Raw genomic sequence first — 18,687 nt, 5'->3', positions numbered from 1 at the left:
CTGAGTAGTCCAACCACACCCCTGTAACTGATTGGCAACTTTCTGCCTATGCACAGTATTATTATTATTATTATTTATTGTTATAGCGCCATTTATTCCATGGCGCTTTACATGCAAGGAGCGGTATACATAATAAAAACAAGTACAATAATGTTAAACAATACAAGTCATAACTGGTACAGGAGGAGAGAGAACCCTGCCCGCGAAGGCTCACAATCTACAAGGGATGGGTGAGAATACAGTAGGCGAGGGTAGAGCTGGTCATGCAGTGGTTTGGTCGATCGGTGGTTACTGCAGGTTATAGGCTTGTCGGAAGAGGTGGGTCTTCAGGCTCTTTTTGAAGATTTCGATGGTAGGTGAGAGTCTGATATGTTGTGGTAGTGAGTTCCAGAGTAGGGGGGATGCGCGAGAGAAATATTGTATGCGATTGTGGGAAGAGGAGATAAGAGGGGAGTAGAGAAGGAGATCTTGTGAGGATCGGAGGTTGCGTGCAGGAAAGTACCGGGAGACGAGGTCACAGATGTATGGAGGGCACAGTATACACAGAAAGCTGCTAAACAGTGGTGGGGTCGGGGTTGTACAGAGCTCAATGTTCAGAGAATTGTTAGATCTGCAGCAGATAATTTGTTTTTATCAAATTTGTGGCACACAGCCTATTAATGATACGTCACTGGCATGATGGCTTCTGCCCCTACCTATGCTGCTCTTAGATGGGGTAGCAAAAACCTGGTGACGGATTCTCTTTATTTCTCAAATTGAAGAGTTGTCCTACACTTTAGGCAGTATGTACTCCAAGTTCTATATATTATTACCGGATAGGGTTATACTAATTACTGAGGTTCTGAAATTTTATTGTTATTATTATTTTACAGATTTGGTTTGACAATTTGTCTAGAAAAACACCAGTGGTAAGTAATTAGATGCATTTAGGAATATCTTTACTTTTTTTTATTTTATTACATTTACTTGTCACATAATGAATTATGAAAGAGGAATATGATTGACTTAAAGAGATTTTATAATATGTAAATATTGGACGTATTCTGTTCTCCTAATATTTAGTAAATCACAATAAGAAAGTGATGAATTATCCTAGAGTTGTGGTCTTTAACCTGTGGTTTTCCAGCTGTGGCAAAATTACATCTCCCAGCATGCCTAGAAAGTGGCTGGAAGTCAATTCATACTCACATTTGTAGTTTTACCACAGCTGAATGGCATCAGGTTGGAGACCATGGATCTAGGGATTTGTCATAACTTTAAAAGATGGTAAATCGCTTCAAATGACAATTGCTTTTTTTTCTGGGTTTTTCCCATTTCAGTAGCTGAATCATAGTCTGTTATTTTAAAGACCTTTGCGCTGAGCAGTTTTGTAAGTTGACCATACACTTATTAAACATTCATAGGAATGGGGATTTAGTGTACATTTAACCAGAACAGCTGTTCAATAGAGAATATTTAAATCCTTCCATGTATCATGTAGGTAGTCATGTAAAGCAGCCGCTCCACACGATAAATAAAAATATAGCACAATCATTTCATATTGATAGAAGAATTACTATTATACCCATTCCTGACATGTAATGTTTATGTTCATAACATATCGTGTGTGGGTGAATGGAGTAAGCCTTAGGGTCTGTGCACACCGTGCGGTTTCTACTGCGGATCCACAGCGGATTTGCCGCTGCAGATCTGCAGCAGAACTGCAGGTGATGTACAGTACCATTATAGCCTATGTAAAAAAAATAAACCACTGTGCACATGCTACGGATTTTTCGGCGCGGTTTTTGCGAGGAAAAAAAAGCAGCATGTCACTTCTTTTGTGCGGTTTTGCTGCAGTTTTCCACCTGCTCCATTCTACAAATCCGCAGGTGGAAAACCGCACAAAAACAGCAGTAAAATCGCAAAAAAAAGGAAGAAATCGGCAGGAAAAATGCAGGTCATTTGACCTGCGGATTTAGTAAAATCCACGTGGAAAAATCCGCGGGAGGATCCGCACCGTGTGCACATAGCCTTACACTGCTGACAACTACCACAGTTGAAGCTATGATTGATTTGGTGACAAAACCCAAGAAAATGAACATATACCTTGTGTAGGAAGCAAATAGGTAAATAGTAATAGTACATGTAAATAACTTAGAGCACTTAGCTAACACTATATTAATCAAAACAGCATAAAAGTCATACCACCACAGCAAGGTGCACCCAATTGGGACGGTCCTATGCTCCATCTACACCCTTTCTGAGCTTGGTAGTTTATCTACATAGCATCACATGGGCACATGTCTGAAGAGTCAGGCTTGTGTCCTCCTCTGCCATTATCTAAATTGAGGTCTACAAACAGGATATGACTGTCATGATTGGGACACCTTGTCGCAGTGGGATGGCTTTTATGCTTTTTTTTATCAAAATAGTGTTAAGTCCCCTATATTATTTAAATGTACTATTACCATTAACTTAATTTCTTACTACAGGCTATATACTCACGTTGTTTTTTTTTCTGAGAAATAGCCATAATGTGTACGTACTCTTGCAAACTGCACGTATACCAACTTATGCTCTGGCACATTTCTTTGGTTTTGTTTTGATTTGGGCAGTTTAACACCTTAGATGCCACAATTCCACGCTCTGTCATCCCGTCACCTATCTCCTCCCACAATGCAATGTTTTCACTCTTATTAGGGTTTTCTGTAAAAAAACTTTTACATCCCCAACCACTTCCGCTCATTTTTATTAACAACTCTAGTTGTAGTCACACTCTCTAGGTCAAATGCTGCATCTCAGCCTCTGCCCCGGTCTTTGCTTTTATTCTTCAGTGGTGCTGTAATAGGAGGGGCTGCATTACATGACAACCTACATGTTGAAAACCATAATGATGCTTAGAGGCTCTGCTGAAAAAGATGGCATGGTCAGATAATGTCTGCAGCACTTACATATGCTGCAGTTATGGCATTAGCAAAGCACAGAAGAAGTGCGGGACCTGGAGAGTGCGAACAAGACTTGGTTTCATTTAATCAAAGCAAATGGGAAGGTAAAAGCTATTTAAGAAAACCACTTTAAAGAGAAAATGTAAGCAGGATTTTGCTAAGTAAACTACAGGCATTGTCATGTTGATAATGTTACATTGATACTTGCTGTGAAGAAATCCATTTTGTGGTTCTTGTGTAATTTGTGTTAGACGTTTTCAGTTAACCGCATGTTCGTACTTCGGGGCCGGACTGTGGCAGGGTCTTATCTTATATAGTTTCCTTAGCAAAATCCTGCTGACAGGTTCTCTTTAACCCTGCTGTTCTGTTCGCATTTGCTATACACTTGTACTGTTCCCGGGTCAATATGACCCGACCTATTAATTCTTGAAAACAAATTTTATAAATCAACAAATAAAAAATCATAAAAACTTCAACCTTTTTAGAAAGAAAAAACTGAACATGTTCATGCGTTTTTACACTGAACACAATAATAAGACACATGTCCTTTACACAGATATTTGAACATCCAGCACATGTCAGATTAGTCTTATTGTCACAGGAAGATGGACAGAAGCTACATCTCTTCCTTTTTTTGCTGGTAGCTGTGCTGCTGGTAGCTGTGCTGGTGGAGTCTCTTTCTTGAGCATGCTGGACACTTTTTACAATAGCTGTTGCTCCATCACTTCTGGGGGTCACTTTTCTGCTCTCAATATATGGCCTCACCAGGGATTTTCCCAATTCCTCAAGAAATAATCTTCTTTTATGCAGCTTATTCCGGTTCCAATCGGGGTCGATTTCTCTCCATAAGACAAATGCATTGTATGCAGAAACGTCCAGGATGTTATAAAATAAAATCATTGGCCACCGATTGGTTTTGCGTTTGCATGTATATGTTGATATTGCTTGGTCTAAAGTATCAACTGCTCCCTTTGTGGCATTATAATCCAAAATAATGTCAGGCTTTCTGTCTTCTCTATCACTTACGGCATTGTCATGGTGCATTGTGCTCATTAGAATTACCTGTTTGTTTTTTTTGGAACATAAGAAACAACAGTTGTATTTCCAGAAAAATAAAAAGTAGAACTGTACACCTCTCTCTTGCTAAGGATACCATCCGGTAGTTCAGGTTTGTTTTTTCTCATAGTACCCAGCATGGTAAGTTGTTTTTTCTTCAACATCTGGCCTAGTTGATAGGATGTAAAAATGTTGTCACATGTGACATTTTGTCCTTTTAGTCATGAGTCAAATCGAGAACAACACGCATACCCTGATTTTTTTCAGGTCTTTCATCAGGGGTTTTTCCTGTATACACTTGAACATTTAGAGCATATGAACTTTTGCTGTCGCAAAGTGTCCAGATCTTGATGCCATATTTTGCTGGCTTACTTGGTATATATTGTCTGAATGGGCACCTACCTCGGAATGCCACCAGTTGCTCATCAACAGTTACAGTTTCACCACTATTATACAATTTTGGTAGAATCTCTACTCATTGATTCCAAACATTTCTAATAGGGGCTAGTTTATCTTTAGCTCTTCTTTCCATTCTATCTGTTTTAGAATCAAACCGCAGTACTCTAGAAATTTCATGAAACCTTTCTCCTCTCTCACAAACAGACTAGATAATGACTTTCTTACTGATAAGAACAGTGAAACCACCACCATTTTGAGATGAAGTACACATAATAAAACATAACTTTTGCAGTCAGAAATAATCAGAGACCTGTAGAACAGTATAAAATGCTATCGGGTCATATTGACCCGAACAGTACAAGTGTAACAATCAGCGTGTAGCAAAAAGTAAACAAAAAAACAAAACAAAAACAAAAAAAAAAATGTAGAGCTCCACAAATGAGAAGTCAAGGAACCACTAGTTTCAAATCCTCATTAAAAAAAATCTGCATGGTCTCAAAAATCATTTCGGGTCATATTGACCCGAACAGTACAGCAGGGTTAAGCTTTGACATGATCTATTTTGACTGCATTCTGTGAATAGAAACAAATTGAATTTTCAAGAATTAAATTCACTAAGAATTTACCCCAAAAAATAAAGTATAACTAATCCAAATTTTGTGAGTACACAATTTGCGTGAATCCAGGAAAACTGTGGCAGGATTCTCAGGGCCAAGAGGCAAATAAAAAAAAATAATAAATTCCTAGTCTCACCACTCTTCATCCCTCCCGTTAATTGTGATACCACCACTCTCCCCAAGTCTTTCAATTAGCTCCTTTTTTTCTCCCTCCAATCTTCTGGCAGTTTGTGCAACTGACTAGCCCCATGACCATGTGGGGTATGGCGCATGTGTTTAATATCAATAATGTGCGTCACACCCCATGTCACCACATGGGACCTCGGATACAGTGACACCAGCCAAAATAAAGGAGGGGGATAAAAAGGTAGTGTAGTCAACTGGAGACCTTGATTGGGATCTGCAGTGGCAGAACAGGTGTAGGCTGGACAGAGGAAAGTTGAGCATGACAGTTGATTTCTTTTCTTAGCTCTTCTAGGCAGATTTGATTCATATCAAATGCATAACTGCACCTGAATTGAACAAATTGGTCCAAGCTTAAAACGTCTCTCTGGCTTTAAGTAACAAGTCGGGAATCTCTCTAAGTGACTGTAGACTCGTGAACTCTCACATTGCACACACTGCAAGCTGGAAGAATTCACAGCTGGTTCTTAACCACAAGTATGTTATTTGCCTATATGTGATCACGTGCCAACTATATGGGCGGCTTCACTCAATGCAAGTGTATTAAGCAAGGTTGGATACACTCTTGTCAAAATGTGGCCAGAAGTATGCAAATCGCATATTTGTGGTAACATTACTGCTCACACCTGGCACCAGAGGATCCTCACAGCATTCACTGCACGCAATGAGAAGATTCACAAGTCTGCATTCACATAAGAGTGACTAAAAATATGTAGCCTTAGGCCGGACAGCCCCTTTAATTTAGGGAGACATGCTCATCTCTAGTTTCTGATAACTGCATTGCACTTATCTTGATTGAAGACAATGAGGTTTGAAAAGTGACTCTGCTAATTTTCAACCGCAAGTTGTAAAACGTTCACTAAATGTCAAAATTACCATCTAGCAACTGTTGATATTTTTTATTTAATTTACATGCATTTTTTAATTTTCAATATATTTAGCAAATTATATTATTACAAACTGTAGTATATTTGCATGGTTCGGAACGAGGCCTTGAAGAAAGTGAACGGAGTAAAATTACTTATCTTAATTTACCTCATCTGAAACCACAGCTCACAAATTATAGATGTACTGTTTTATAAAATATTGGTGGCATTTACACTATATGAAATGACTTTAATCTATGTCCTTCCATCTTGTTTTATACTTATGCTCTAACCTATTCGCAGGTATGTGTGCTGTGACTCCGCAGAGGTCCAGATGGAATGGCTGATCAGTATTCTTAATGCGCAGGTAAAGTAGTGTTAGCAAGATCAATGCATACACATATTTCTGTGATTTTAAAGACACACATTTTTCTTTCTAGATATATTACACAAGTCATAAACCTGTTATTGAAGAGCTACAAATCAAACTGCCGGGAATGATTTTATGATTTGGGTATTAAAGCATCATGCATAAAATTTGGCTAGAATTCAATCATGACCAATAAAATTTATGATGAGTCTCAGGAATACTAATTAACTATCTTTTAGATTTACAGTAATGGAAATGCTGATGAAAAAAAAAATTGACTTAACAGATTTGGATGAAAATATAAATTACTAGATTTTTTTACTTAGAGTTATAGATATTTATGTTAGATTATTTGTTCATTGACATTTAATTTTTGTTACATCCATATTATAATGACTTCAGCTGAATGCTTGGAACAACAATCAAAATTAATTAAGTGTTTCATGTCTGTTGTTATTTGGTGCTGTGCTAGTACAGTCAGTAAAAACACTCATTATTTATTACTACATTTAATTTGATATTTTGACCACACAAAAAAAATCATCACATTTCTCCAGTTACAATTAACCAAATGAACATCACGGCTTGTTGATGAAGGGGCAATATCCTAGCATTGTTTGTTTCTTGATAAAATATCCCCAGTGGAAAGAATAGTCTCTCCGGTGCTCTTGTATATTTGCATGCTCCTCACATTGAGCTGCAGAACATTCATTTTTTTTAGCTAGGTTGCAATATTATGACCAATCCTAAAAATAAGTCATTAATATTATATCAGCGGGGTTTCAACATTCAGCACCTACACATTCAGTTTTTTTAGACTACGTTCACATGCTTAGTAATTGGTGAGTATTTCACGTCGATACTTGTAAGCTGAAGCCATATCGTCCTGCAGGGTGTTCCAAAACAGTGATTTCCGACCACAGATGATAAATTCATGCGTTCAAGAGAAATCGGGTACTAAATTGTGAGCTGCATTTTTTCGCACTTCTTCTAGCGAATATGAAAAATATGCAGCCAATATACATTTTCAGAGATAAAAATTAAATTTTTTGCCATATCCCAATTTTATAAAATTCTGTAGTTTAAAGAAAAAAGGGTATTTTGAATGGTTGTGTTGATGCTCCTGTGCTTTCATCTTGATCTATGACACTTCTAAGTTTAAGCAAAGTTAGAGATTGTCCTTGTTCTTATGCCATACAAACAGTACTACAATGGGTTCAGTGTAAGCTGTTGGTAAGGGGACCTCTCCTTGCTTGTAGACCTTTTTCTGCATCCAGATCTCTTTGTCCATACCTCTGCAAGTGTGCAGACATTGGCCAGCATCCAGAACCTTTGCCTGCATCCAGATCTCTCCTGATATCCAAACCTTTGCAGGTGTCTAGACCTCTGACTGCATCCAGGCCTATTAGTTTCCCCAGACTTCAGACCTTATCCTGTAAGATGCGCCAATTCTGGCACTTAGCCTCTCTCGTCGTTAATGTCACCTTTGATTGTAAGGTGACATTAAGCCAGGTTAGTAATGGAGAGGCGTCAATGAGACGCTTATCCATTACTAATTCTAAAGTATGTAAAGGGTTAAAAAAAGACACAGCCAGAAAAAAGTATTTTAATGAAATAAAACACCACACAGTTTTGCCATTTTATTATACACCTAATTCCCCAAGCCCTCGATCTCCTGAAAAATAATAAACAAAAAACACAAATACTTCCTGTTTGACGTAATCCTTAATAAAGAGTGTCCTATGACGAGTCCAGCTCTGCTACATCTGGATGCATGACATCCAGAGATAGCAGAGCTTGTAGATGACCACCAGAGATCTCCGGCGGTCACCTACACTGTAGTTCTCATGGTCAGCTGACCGTGAGAACTTGCCTAGTGATTGGAGATAACCCCTGGTCACGTGCATGGCAGCTCTCGTGGTAACACAGCAGTTCTCGTGGTAAACTAAGTTATCTGCAGTGGACGGGGACATCCAGCAGTGGGAGGAGGTAAGACCATATTTAAATTAGTACACATGCGTAGTAAGCTATAAAACCACATCTAATGATAGTCTATGGTAAATTTACGGTGCAGTGATGGAGCGTCACCGCATTGTAAACAGACATGCTACGTTCTGGAAAGACACACCGCATGTCCGTTTACGCGGGTCTGCCACCTGCGTCTTTTAACGCATAGTGGAGATGGGATTTCATGAAATCCCCTCCACTATGCTGTAACATCTCTATGTTGCGTGTTTCATGCTGTGGCTGTACGCAGCATCAAACATGCAGCGTTTCCTGACCATGAAAACATACCCTAATAACAGTGAGAGCAGGCACGGCTGATGGGAGAATTCATCAGCCAGCGCCTGCGCTCTAAATAAATAATTTAAAAAAAATGCCACCCTCAGCTGTCAGTGTTAGCAAGGATGGGTATCAAGAATAGAGGGGTCCCCACGCTGTTTTTTTCAAATTCTTTAAATAAATATTTTTTTTTTAAATGGCATGGGGTCTTTTGACAATCAGCTAAGCTAAAGCAGAAAGCTGGAGGCTGGTATTCTCAGGCTGGCAAAGGACAATGAATATTGCCCCTCCAGCATAAAAATAGTAGCCCACAGATACTAGATGTGCCAATTCTGGTGGTTTGCTTGGCTCTTCCCATTTGCCCGGTGGCAGTGGCAAGTGGGGTTCATATTTGTGGGGTTGTTGTCACCTATGTATTGTCCAGTGACACCAAGCCCATGGCTTAGTAATGGAGAGGCGTCTAAAAATAAATAAACACACAGCAAGAATAAAGTCTTTTATAGAAAACAATATCCCTCACCTGTCCATCGTTCTGTCCCACACAATAATCCATGTCTGAGGATAAACAGTTTTCAACCTGGATGGTGCCAATTTGCGACCATCCAGGCTGATTACCACTGAGGAATGAGCTTCCGTGAGTGTAGCCTCAGTGACAATCCATGACTTCACTAAGGATACCCCTGGTCAGTAAGGCTGCATTCCCAGCTGGGCTCCTGAATGGTGGGGACCTTGATGAGATCACCGCTAGCACTGTGAGAAAAAGTCTCACAGTGCAGCATTGAGCTCATAGAGCTAACTAGGAGAATTGAGAAATTTCTCCAGATGAACTTCTCAAAGATGATGCCATGTAGTTTGGAGAACCAGAAAATTCTTGAGTCCCTATCTTCCTATTTACTCAATTTATAAAAATAATAAAAGTAGAAAAGTATTGCATTAGAAATTCTGCTGATGAGTAAGTTGTCATAATTTACTATAAATCATTATATATTATGTATTTTTATACTACACGGCATCAAGATAAAAATGAGAAATCTGCTATTATCAGTTTGATTGCATAAAAGCATGTTGAAAAAGCTATTTCAACATGAAATTGTAATCTAAAGAATATCAGAAGCAATGATGTGTGAGATTCACCTACATTACATATTTAGGTCTATTTGCTAAAATTTAGATAACTTCGATTCTGCAGTCTTTCTTCTCTCCTTAACAGTGAAATTGCAGCACCAAGATGGAAAAGTCATACAGTAAGGAAAACTACAAAAGATCATGTTAATGATATCCAAATGACAAAAAAAATAGAATCAGCATTTTCCAAATATCTCGATTTGTTCAGCATCGAATATGAGTACCAAGTGTAGAAATATATGCATATACAAGCCTATATATGCATATACAAGCATTGGCTATCATGAAATAGTGTATTAATTATTAGAAATGTTGACCAATGATGACCAATCAAATCCCAACTGAGTTGAATGGGTGACTAGTCCACTGAGGCTGAAGGCCATGCCAGTATATTTCGGACATCCAGGATGTCCAGAGTAGCATGAGCAACATGCCACCTGGCATCATCGTGTTGAAAAACAGCTCTGAAGATACTTTGGACAGAAGGCTATACCACTGGTTCCATGACCAAATCACTGCAATGCAAAGCTGTTAGTGCACCTGAAATGAAGACTAGAGCGTCTGGCTACCATACATTATTCGCCACAAGTTAGTCCTGGTTAAACTTGTGGAGGCACCTGTTTGATAAAAGCGTCACTGAGCAGATAATGCAACTTGTCAAAAGTTCAACGCATCCCGCATAAAACTAGCCCTCATATGGCTATGAGGATGTAAAAAAAAAATAAAAATTATCCCTCTTAGATATAGAAGAACAAAAAATAAAAATGCAAAAATATTAAATTGCTCAGTTACTAAGGAGTTAAATGCCTTAGCTATGTTTTGTATCATTTTACTTGTTTGTGCAAGTAATACCACTCATTTTATTTACAACCTAAAAATATTAGTAAAAAATACCCCATTGCCCAGAATTGGATGTCTGGCTCTTTATCATATTAGGAGAAGATTATAAAAGCCAAAAGGTGCTCTACTTATAAAAGCCAAAAGGTGCTCTACTGTGTAGAGATGAGCAAATTTGTTCAGATTCGGTTCCGAATACGATCTGAACCGAATTTTGTTTTTGCAATATTCGTCAATCACAGCTGAACGTCATTAGAGTCAGTGGGAGTAGAAATTACCAAATATGTTCAGATCCAATCATAAAACATACATTTGGCACAAATAGTGTTTGAATATGGCTCGAAAATGTCAAAATCAGATTCAGGGACAAAATCTAAACAAATTCGCTCATCTCTACTACTAAGTACTAATGACGCTTGAAGAAGCTGACTAAAGGCCCCGTCACACTAAGCGACTTACCAGCGATCCCGACACTGATATCAAGGTGTCAGGATCGCTAGTAAGTCGCTATGTGATCGCTGGTGAGCTGTCACACAGACAGCTTCACCAGCGATCAGCACAGCGATGCCGAGCGCCCGGCATCGCTGGCCATCCCTGTAAAAAATAGAATCAAAATAAAAAATATAGTTATTCTCACCTTCCAACGTCCTGTTCAGCCATCCTGCCTCTCTCCACACTCCGGTCCCAGTGATCCTTTGCACGAATGACCGCGAGATGTCACAGTCTCGAGGGATAACAAAGTCTCGCGGTCATTCGTACAAAGGATCACTGGGACCGGAGCGTGGAGAGAGGCGGGATGGCTGAACGGGACGTCGGAAGGTGAGAATAACTATATATATATATTTTTTTTTTACACCTGATCGCTGGTCTCCCGCCTGTCACACACAGCGATGCGTGCTGGCCAGCGGGAGACCAGCGACCAAAGAAATGTCCAGAGGTTTCTTCCAGCGATCAGCGATACCGGCAGGGGGGCCGGTCGCTGATAGCTGTCACACACAGTGATCTCGCTGGTGATATCGCTGTTACGTCACAAAAGATGTGACTCAGCAGCGATCTCGCTACCGAGATCGCTTAGTGTGACGGGGCCTTAAGGCTATGTTCAAACATCCTTGTGACAATTTGAGAATTATCTGATTTTTTTATCAGAAAGAACTCAGACCCATAAAGCAAAAAGCTTCCACGCTGAGTTTTTTTCTTCCCAAAGTAAATAGTATTTTTTTCACATATCCTTTAAAATCAATGGATGACAGAGTTAGATTCATGTGGCTCAGAGACTGCACTTTTCTAATCTGGTTGTGTTAATTACACCCAACCATTAAAGTCTATGGTGATCTGTGAGATACAGATGCAAATCGGAAGACTTCTGACTTGCTTCTGTTTTGCATCCATGGACTCACAGATCTTTGACTTAAGCTGGAGTCACACATAGCGACTCACCAGCGATTCCGACAACGATATCAACGTGTCAGGATCGCTGGTAAGTCGCTATGTGATCTCTGGTGAGCTGTCAAACAGACAGCTTGACTAGCAATCAGCACAGCAACGCCGAGCACCCAGCGTCGCTGTGTACCTTAGTTACCAGCACGCTGATGCGGGGAGCTGGTAACTAAGGTACATATCGGGTATCTAAGGGACGTGCGTCCCTTAGATACCCGATGTGTACGTTAGTTACCAGCTCCCTGATCGCTGGTCTCCCGCCTGTCACACGCAGCGATGCATGCTGGCCAGCGGGAGATCAGCAACCAAAAAAATGTCCAGGGCTTTCCTACATCGATCAGCGATACCGGCCGGGGGGCCGATCGCTGTCACACATAGCGATCTCTTTGGTGAGATCGCTGTTGTGTCACAAAACTTGTGACTCAGCAGCGATCTCACTAGCGAGATCACTATGTGTGACGGGGCCCTTAGTGACAAATTTGACCAAAAATATGTAAACTTCCTGTGACTTTTTATTGGCTTTGGAGCAAGTATACCTACCTAGTCATTGCAATAGATGTTAGAGAAAAATATTCTAGAAACCAGGACCCAACTCTGATGACGTTTGAGAAAAAAATTGGTTAGTTTCTGTTGAATATTTAGGCTGCATTCTCACAATGAGCAATACTAGTATATTTTCTGTGTCTGTCCAAAACGCTGCATTGTACAGTACTGTGCGAGTCACTGCGCCTTAGCAGAGACTCGCCAGCGCCTGTGCAGAGGATTGATGAAGACTCTGCCCACAGAAGGGCGGATAAGATTCACATAGCCACATGAGTGGTTGGCGCATGCACGGGATTACCGCGCCGCAACTGCACATTACAGGTCAGTGAGACGTGCATGGTAGGGGGGTGCCACTATAATGAAAAGAGAAAGCAGGGATTTCTTCCAAGCACTGCACGCCCCTGAGTCTAGAAGAAATCGTTAACATATAAAACTGCTTTTTTCAACATCTACACCACAGCTATGAGGCATATAGGTAAGACTGGTTTAACCATTGTGTTACCTGTATGCCCATAGTAATAGCTTAAATTTGCCCAGGGGTGACAGATTCCCCTTAAATTGGCCAAGTTTGCCAAAATGGGAGCATCTCCTTCATACTTTTCCTCTTTTCTGGCCCCTTACTTTAAATTTTCAGTTTCCTATACTGTAATAGAATATACTTCTTTAATTTCTGAACTAATACTGTATTAGTGATGTGTGAAAAAAATATATTACCTATGTACAAATATTTTTCCCTTTAGTATGCTGGTGATTTGTTTCCTAGAAGAAAAAAAGAACACAATGTAACAGCGAAAAATCTTCAGTTATATGAGAATGCAGTAAAGAATGCCACTGGAAAAATGCACATGCCAACAGTAAGCCTCTGGTTTAGTATATTCAACCCTCTGTTTTACTGCTTTGTCTGAATAATTATGTACTTGGTAAGAGAAATATACTAAATTACACCACATCTACATTAGCGCAGATAATAATACCAATTAAGTACTTCAAGATTAAATAGTATACTGGCGCACTGTGTGATGAATAGCTAGCTCCTATACAAAAAGACTGATTAATATAATTTTGATTCTGTCTGGGTGAACCATTTCAATAAATAATAGTTACATGTTCTGGAAAATGAGTATATTGTGCATACTATACATGGGTTTCTTTAACACTGACAGCTAGAAATTGTAATTCTAAACAGATGATGTTTGTGATTGATATTCAAATTCACATGCGCAGAATCAAACTAATACATTTAGGGATTAGCTACTTATTGACTATGGGATGTGCATGGTAGTTCAGATTTATTTACCTTAAAAGGGCTGATCTGCTATTTATTGTTATACCCAGGGCTTTTTTTGTGTAAAAATATTTGCCGATACACAATATTCGCCCCTGACCTCCTCTGTGCAGCCCCCGCCCTCCTCTGTGCAGCCCCTGTCCTCCTCTGTGCAGCCCCCGACCTCCTCTGTGCAGCCCCTGACCTCCTCTGTGCAGCCCCCGACCTCCTCTGTGCAGCCCCCGACCTCCTCTGTGCAGCCCCTGACCTCCTCTGTTCAGCCCCCATCCTCCTCTGTGCAGCCCCCGTCTTCCTCTGTGCAGCCCCCGACCTCCTCTGTTCAGCCCCATCCTCCTCTGTGCAGCCCCCGTCCTCCTCTGTGCAGCCCCCGTCCTCCTCTGTGCAGCCCCCGCCCTCCTCTGTGCAGCCCCCGTCCTCCTCTGTGCAGCCCCCGTCCTCCTCTGTGCAGCCCCCGTCCTCCTCTGTGCAGCCCCCGTCCTCCTCTGTGCAGCCCCCATCCTCCTCTGTGCAGCCCCCGTCCTCCTCTGTGCAGCCCCCGTCCTCCTCTGTGCAGCCCCCGTCCTCCTCTGTGCAGCCCCCGTCCTCCTCGGTGCAGCTCCTGTCCTCCTCGGTGCAGCCCCCATCCTCCTCCTTCATACTCACCCTGCTATGCCGTCGCTGAACGTCCCTGAATCCTCCATTGTTCAGCGCTGACAGCTTCTTCCTGCCTTCAGCGGTCACATGGTACCACTCATTAAGCTCATGAATATGCTTCCACGCCCTTGGGCGTCCATATTCATGAGCTTAATGAGCGGTACCATGTGACCGCTGAAGGCAGGAAGAAGCTGTCAGCGCTGGGACAAGGAGGGTGCAGGGGATGTTCAGGGAGGCACGGGAGGGGTGAGTATGACTTCCCAGCCACCGGCTCCTGCCGCCACTCTCCCTCCCCTGCTGAAGCACCTTTAGATTTCCGGTACGCCGTACCGTCGCGTACCATCACAAAAAAAGCACTGGTTATACCACATGAAGCCATTAGTAGAATTATAGGGCATTGTATGGTAAACAATATAGGAAACATGGTGCTCGTTACACCGCCATGACCTCTTCAAACAGCTCAACAGCCGACGTCCCATAAGTCAATAAAGTCTATTTAAAGAACTGCTTTAAAGAATTACTCCCATCAAAGTTTCTATCCTCTTAATATATTACATAGCACAGTGTACGTACAATTGCTCATTTTGCATTTCTACCCAGTTAATTCTTCTCTTTTCCATTAAGGCTATGTGCACACACTGCGGATTGGTCTGCGGATTTTTCCACGCTGATTTTGCAAAATCCGGAGGTAAATCCGGAGGTCAAAAGACCTGCGGTTTATCTGCGGATTAGCCTGCGGTTTTGCCCTGCGGTTTTTCATCTCTACAATGGAGGAGATGGCAAACCGCAACGGAATCCGCAGAAAAGAATGACATGTCAATTATTTCTGCAGATTGGAAACCGCAGCAAAAACCGTGCTGAAAATTCCGCACCATCTGCACTGCTGTTTCCATTTTCCATAGGATATAATGGTACTGTACAACGCAGCTAATTCTTCTGCTGATCCGCAGGGCCAAAACCGCTGTGGATCCACGGCAGAATCTGCAGTGTGTGCACATACCCTTAGTCTATGACATCGCGTGATTAAAGACTAACTAGCTTAATCCTTATAATCCATTTTCCAATATAGCGTCGCCATTTTTCATGATCTGGGGTTGGGTGAGGACTTATTTTTTTGCATACCGAGCTGACGTTTTTAAGGATATTATTTATGTGCAAATACGATCTTTTGATTGCCCCTTATTGCATTTTAATGCAATGTTGCGGCGACCAAAAAAAGTAATTCTGGAGTTTTGATTTTTTTTTCTCGCTATGCTGTTTAGCAATCGGGTTAATCCTTTTTTTATTGATAGGGCGGGCGATTCTGAACACGGCGATACCAAATATGTGTATGTGTGATTTTTTTATTGATTTATTTTGAATGGGGCGAAAGGGGGGAGATTTAACTTTTATATTTTTTTTATTTTTTTTCATATTTTTTTTAATTTTTTTTAAATTTTGGCATGCTTCAACAGCCTCCATGGGAGGCTAGAAGCTGCCATATCCTGATCGGCTCTGGTACATATAGGCAATGAGCAGATCGCCTATATGTAGCTGAATTACTGCATTGCTATGAGCGCCGACCACCGGGTGGCGCTCATAGCAATCCGGCATCAACAACCATAGAGGTCTCACATGATCGGGGGTCAGCGATGCACGTATTTCCAGCCCAATGGATGGAAGCGCTGGTTAAATGCAGCTATCGGCACTTGACAGCAACTATAACTAGCTAATAGGCGCGGGTGGATCGCGATTCCACTCGCGCCTGTTGTGGGCGCATGTCAGCTGTTCAAAATAACTGACATGTCCCGGCTATGATGCGGGCTCACCACGAGAACCCTCATCAAAGCAGCGGATCTGACCTCGGACGTACTATCCCATCCGAGGTCAGAAAGAGGTTAATATGCATATTATGTTTGTTATTGTATGGTCCATTTTCCATACTCAGATGATTTTGAGCACTCAAGATCCCGATACTCATAGTAATAAACCACGAATTCCAGAGCAATAAAAATTGTATTTTTCTATATATGTTATGTACATGGTTAATTAAAATATATATATTTTTGCTTCTGTTATTACACTAAATTAATTGTAATTTTATATATGTTTTATTTTCTTCAATCTGAAGCCGGATGGAAGAATGAGAACACTGAACCACGTAGATCTTAGTGTCACAGTACAACAGAGACTGTCTATGATGCTGGATTCTTTAGACTATAAAGAAGAAAGGCTTACTAACCAGAAGAAGCACTACAGTTTGGCTGACCTTGATAATTCTAAGAATTACGGTGACGATACAAGAGAAATACAAACAATGCATGCCAAAGCACTACACAATCCAGATGATCAGTTAAACAAAGACTTGACATCCTACACACAACTGCCCCAGAATGTTATCAAGGAGCTAAACCTGGTTCTTAAGAAAAGCAAGAAAAACAAGACTGAAAGACAATGATGCAGACAATTCACAACATAATACAAAAGACTATAATCATGCTCCTAAGAACAAATGGATCTCATAATAATTCGTTTTCAATCGGTAGAATAAAAAGATTAATCGTAATCGTAATCGTAATTAATCGTAAAGTAATGCTACACAATGAAAAAAAGACCTACAGTATCAATAGGCCATCTATCAAATTTCATTAGCTTTGTAGATGTATTAATTATATTGTGTTGAAGAGTTCTGCATTCTATTAAAAATGCATTAATAAGTGCCTTTCATTTATAAAACTAAAATCACAAGCCTTCCTAAAGGGCCTTTTACATTTAGCGATGCACCAGCAATCTGACCAGCGATACGACCCGGTCAGGATCGCTGGTGCATCGCTAAATGATCACTAGTGAGCTGTCACACAGACAGATCTCACAGCGATGCAGCAGCGACGCAGCGGACGATACTTACCTTCACACTCAGCGATCCTGATGTCCTCCCGCCCGCCTCCAACGTCGCTCATTGGCACCAGCAGGAAGCCCAGCAGGAAGCGCCCGACGAGAAATGGAGATGGACATTCTCACGCAATCAGCGACGGACAGCGGGAGAGCTGGTCGGAGGTAAGTATCACACATAGCGATATCGCTAGCAATATCGCTATAACATCACCAAATTGGTGACGTTTTAGCGCTATTGCTAGCAATATCGCTATTTGTAAAACCCCCTTAAGGCTTCTGCAAATGCATATCAGATTATGTGAAGTCTGAAATACTCCGCAGCTTCTTGTAAATGTTTATTTCCTCTCTCTACCTGTGCTAAGTATGAGGGTTCCTCGTAGTTTGCTATTAGAGCTCTGCTCCATGCTCTTAGCTAGTGATGAGGTATTATACTCATTGCTTGGGTTTTCCCGAGCATGCTCTGGTGGTCTCCGAGTATTTTGGCGTGCTCGGAGATTTAGTTTGTGTCAACGTAGCTGCATGATTTGCGGCTGCGGTACAAGTTGAATACAAGTGTGGAAATCCTAACAAATAGGCAACCCCCACATGTATTCAGTCTGTCTAGCAGCCGCAAATCATGCAACTGAGGCGACAAAAACGAAATCTCCCAGCACGCATGCTCGGGAAAACACGAGCAATGAAGATACTCGCTCATCACTACTCTTAGCCAATCAGAGGTTCGCCCCACAGTTTCCCACTTACGAGGTTGCACACAGGCTAAGGAAAAGGCCGTAATATTTGTTGTCTCCTCTTACAGCATCTAGCCCCAGCTTCTCTTCATCTAACGAGTAGAATTTACCAATTCATTCTTGCTGGATTTTTTTAATTAGAGATAAACTTTCTGAACTCTTAAACTAGGCGTCTAAAGACAACTCTGATCATGTGTCACTAAAAATCATTAATTAGTATTTAGTAGGGTGGAAATAGCCCTATTTGCAAAAAGTACACACAGTATATCACCAATAATGCAAACACAACACAACAAATAGTCTTAAAAATAAATTTATTATTTTTTACATGAGCATAATTGAAATTCATGATAATTAAAGAAGCCCTGCCATGAACAATTTTTTTAATTAAATGTGTGTACAGTGGGGAAAGTAAGTATTTGATATACTGACGATTTTGGTTTTTTTTCCACCTACAAAGAATGGAGAGGTCTGTAGTTTTTATAGCAGGTAGACTTCAACTGAGAGAGACAAAATCTAAAAATAAA

General features: G+C 40.8%; 1 protein-coding gene across 3 annotated transcripts in view; it reads left to right on the top strand.

Annotated features, from left to right (window-relative positions):
* The window catches only part of ARAP2 (ArfGAP with RhoGAP domain, ankyrin repeat and PH domain 2), a 453,511-nt gene extending 436,257 nt beyond the window's left edge, over nt 1-17,254 (top strand). For all 3 annotated transcript variants that reach the window (XM_073574724.1, XM_073574725.1, XM_073574723.1), the window contains exons 30-33: nt 873-908; nt 6,349-6,412; nt 13,381-13,494; nt 16,669-17,254. In XM_073574724.1, the coding sequence (XP_073430825.1) occupies nt 873-908; nt 6,349-6,412; nt 13,381-13,494; nt 16,669-16,995 (541 nt within the window). In that variant the 3' untranslated portion in view covers nt 16,996-17,254. The remainder of the gene's footprint in view (nt 1-872; nt 909-6,348; nt 6,413-13,380; nt 13,495-16,668) is intronic.
* The last annotated feature ends 1,433 nt before the right edge of the window (nt 17,255-18,687 follow it).

The sequence above is a fragment of the Dendrobates tinctorius genome, unplaced genomic scaffold, assembly GCF_039654945.1.
Source record: "Dendrobates tinctorius isolate UK_male_01 unplaced genomic scaffold, ASM3965494v1 ptg000039l, whole genome shotgun sequence".
In the NCBI taxonomy this organism is placed as follows: Eukaryota; Metazoa; Chordata; class Amphibia; order Anura; family Dendrobatidae; genus Dendrobates; species Dendrobates tinctorius.
The sequence above is the reverse complement of the archived record's forward strand: the minus strand, read 5'-3'. Positions and strand labels throughout refer to the sequence as shown.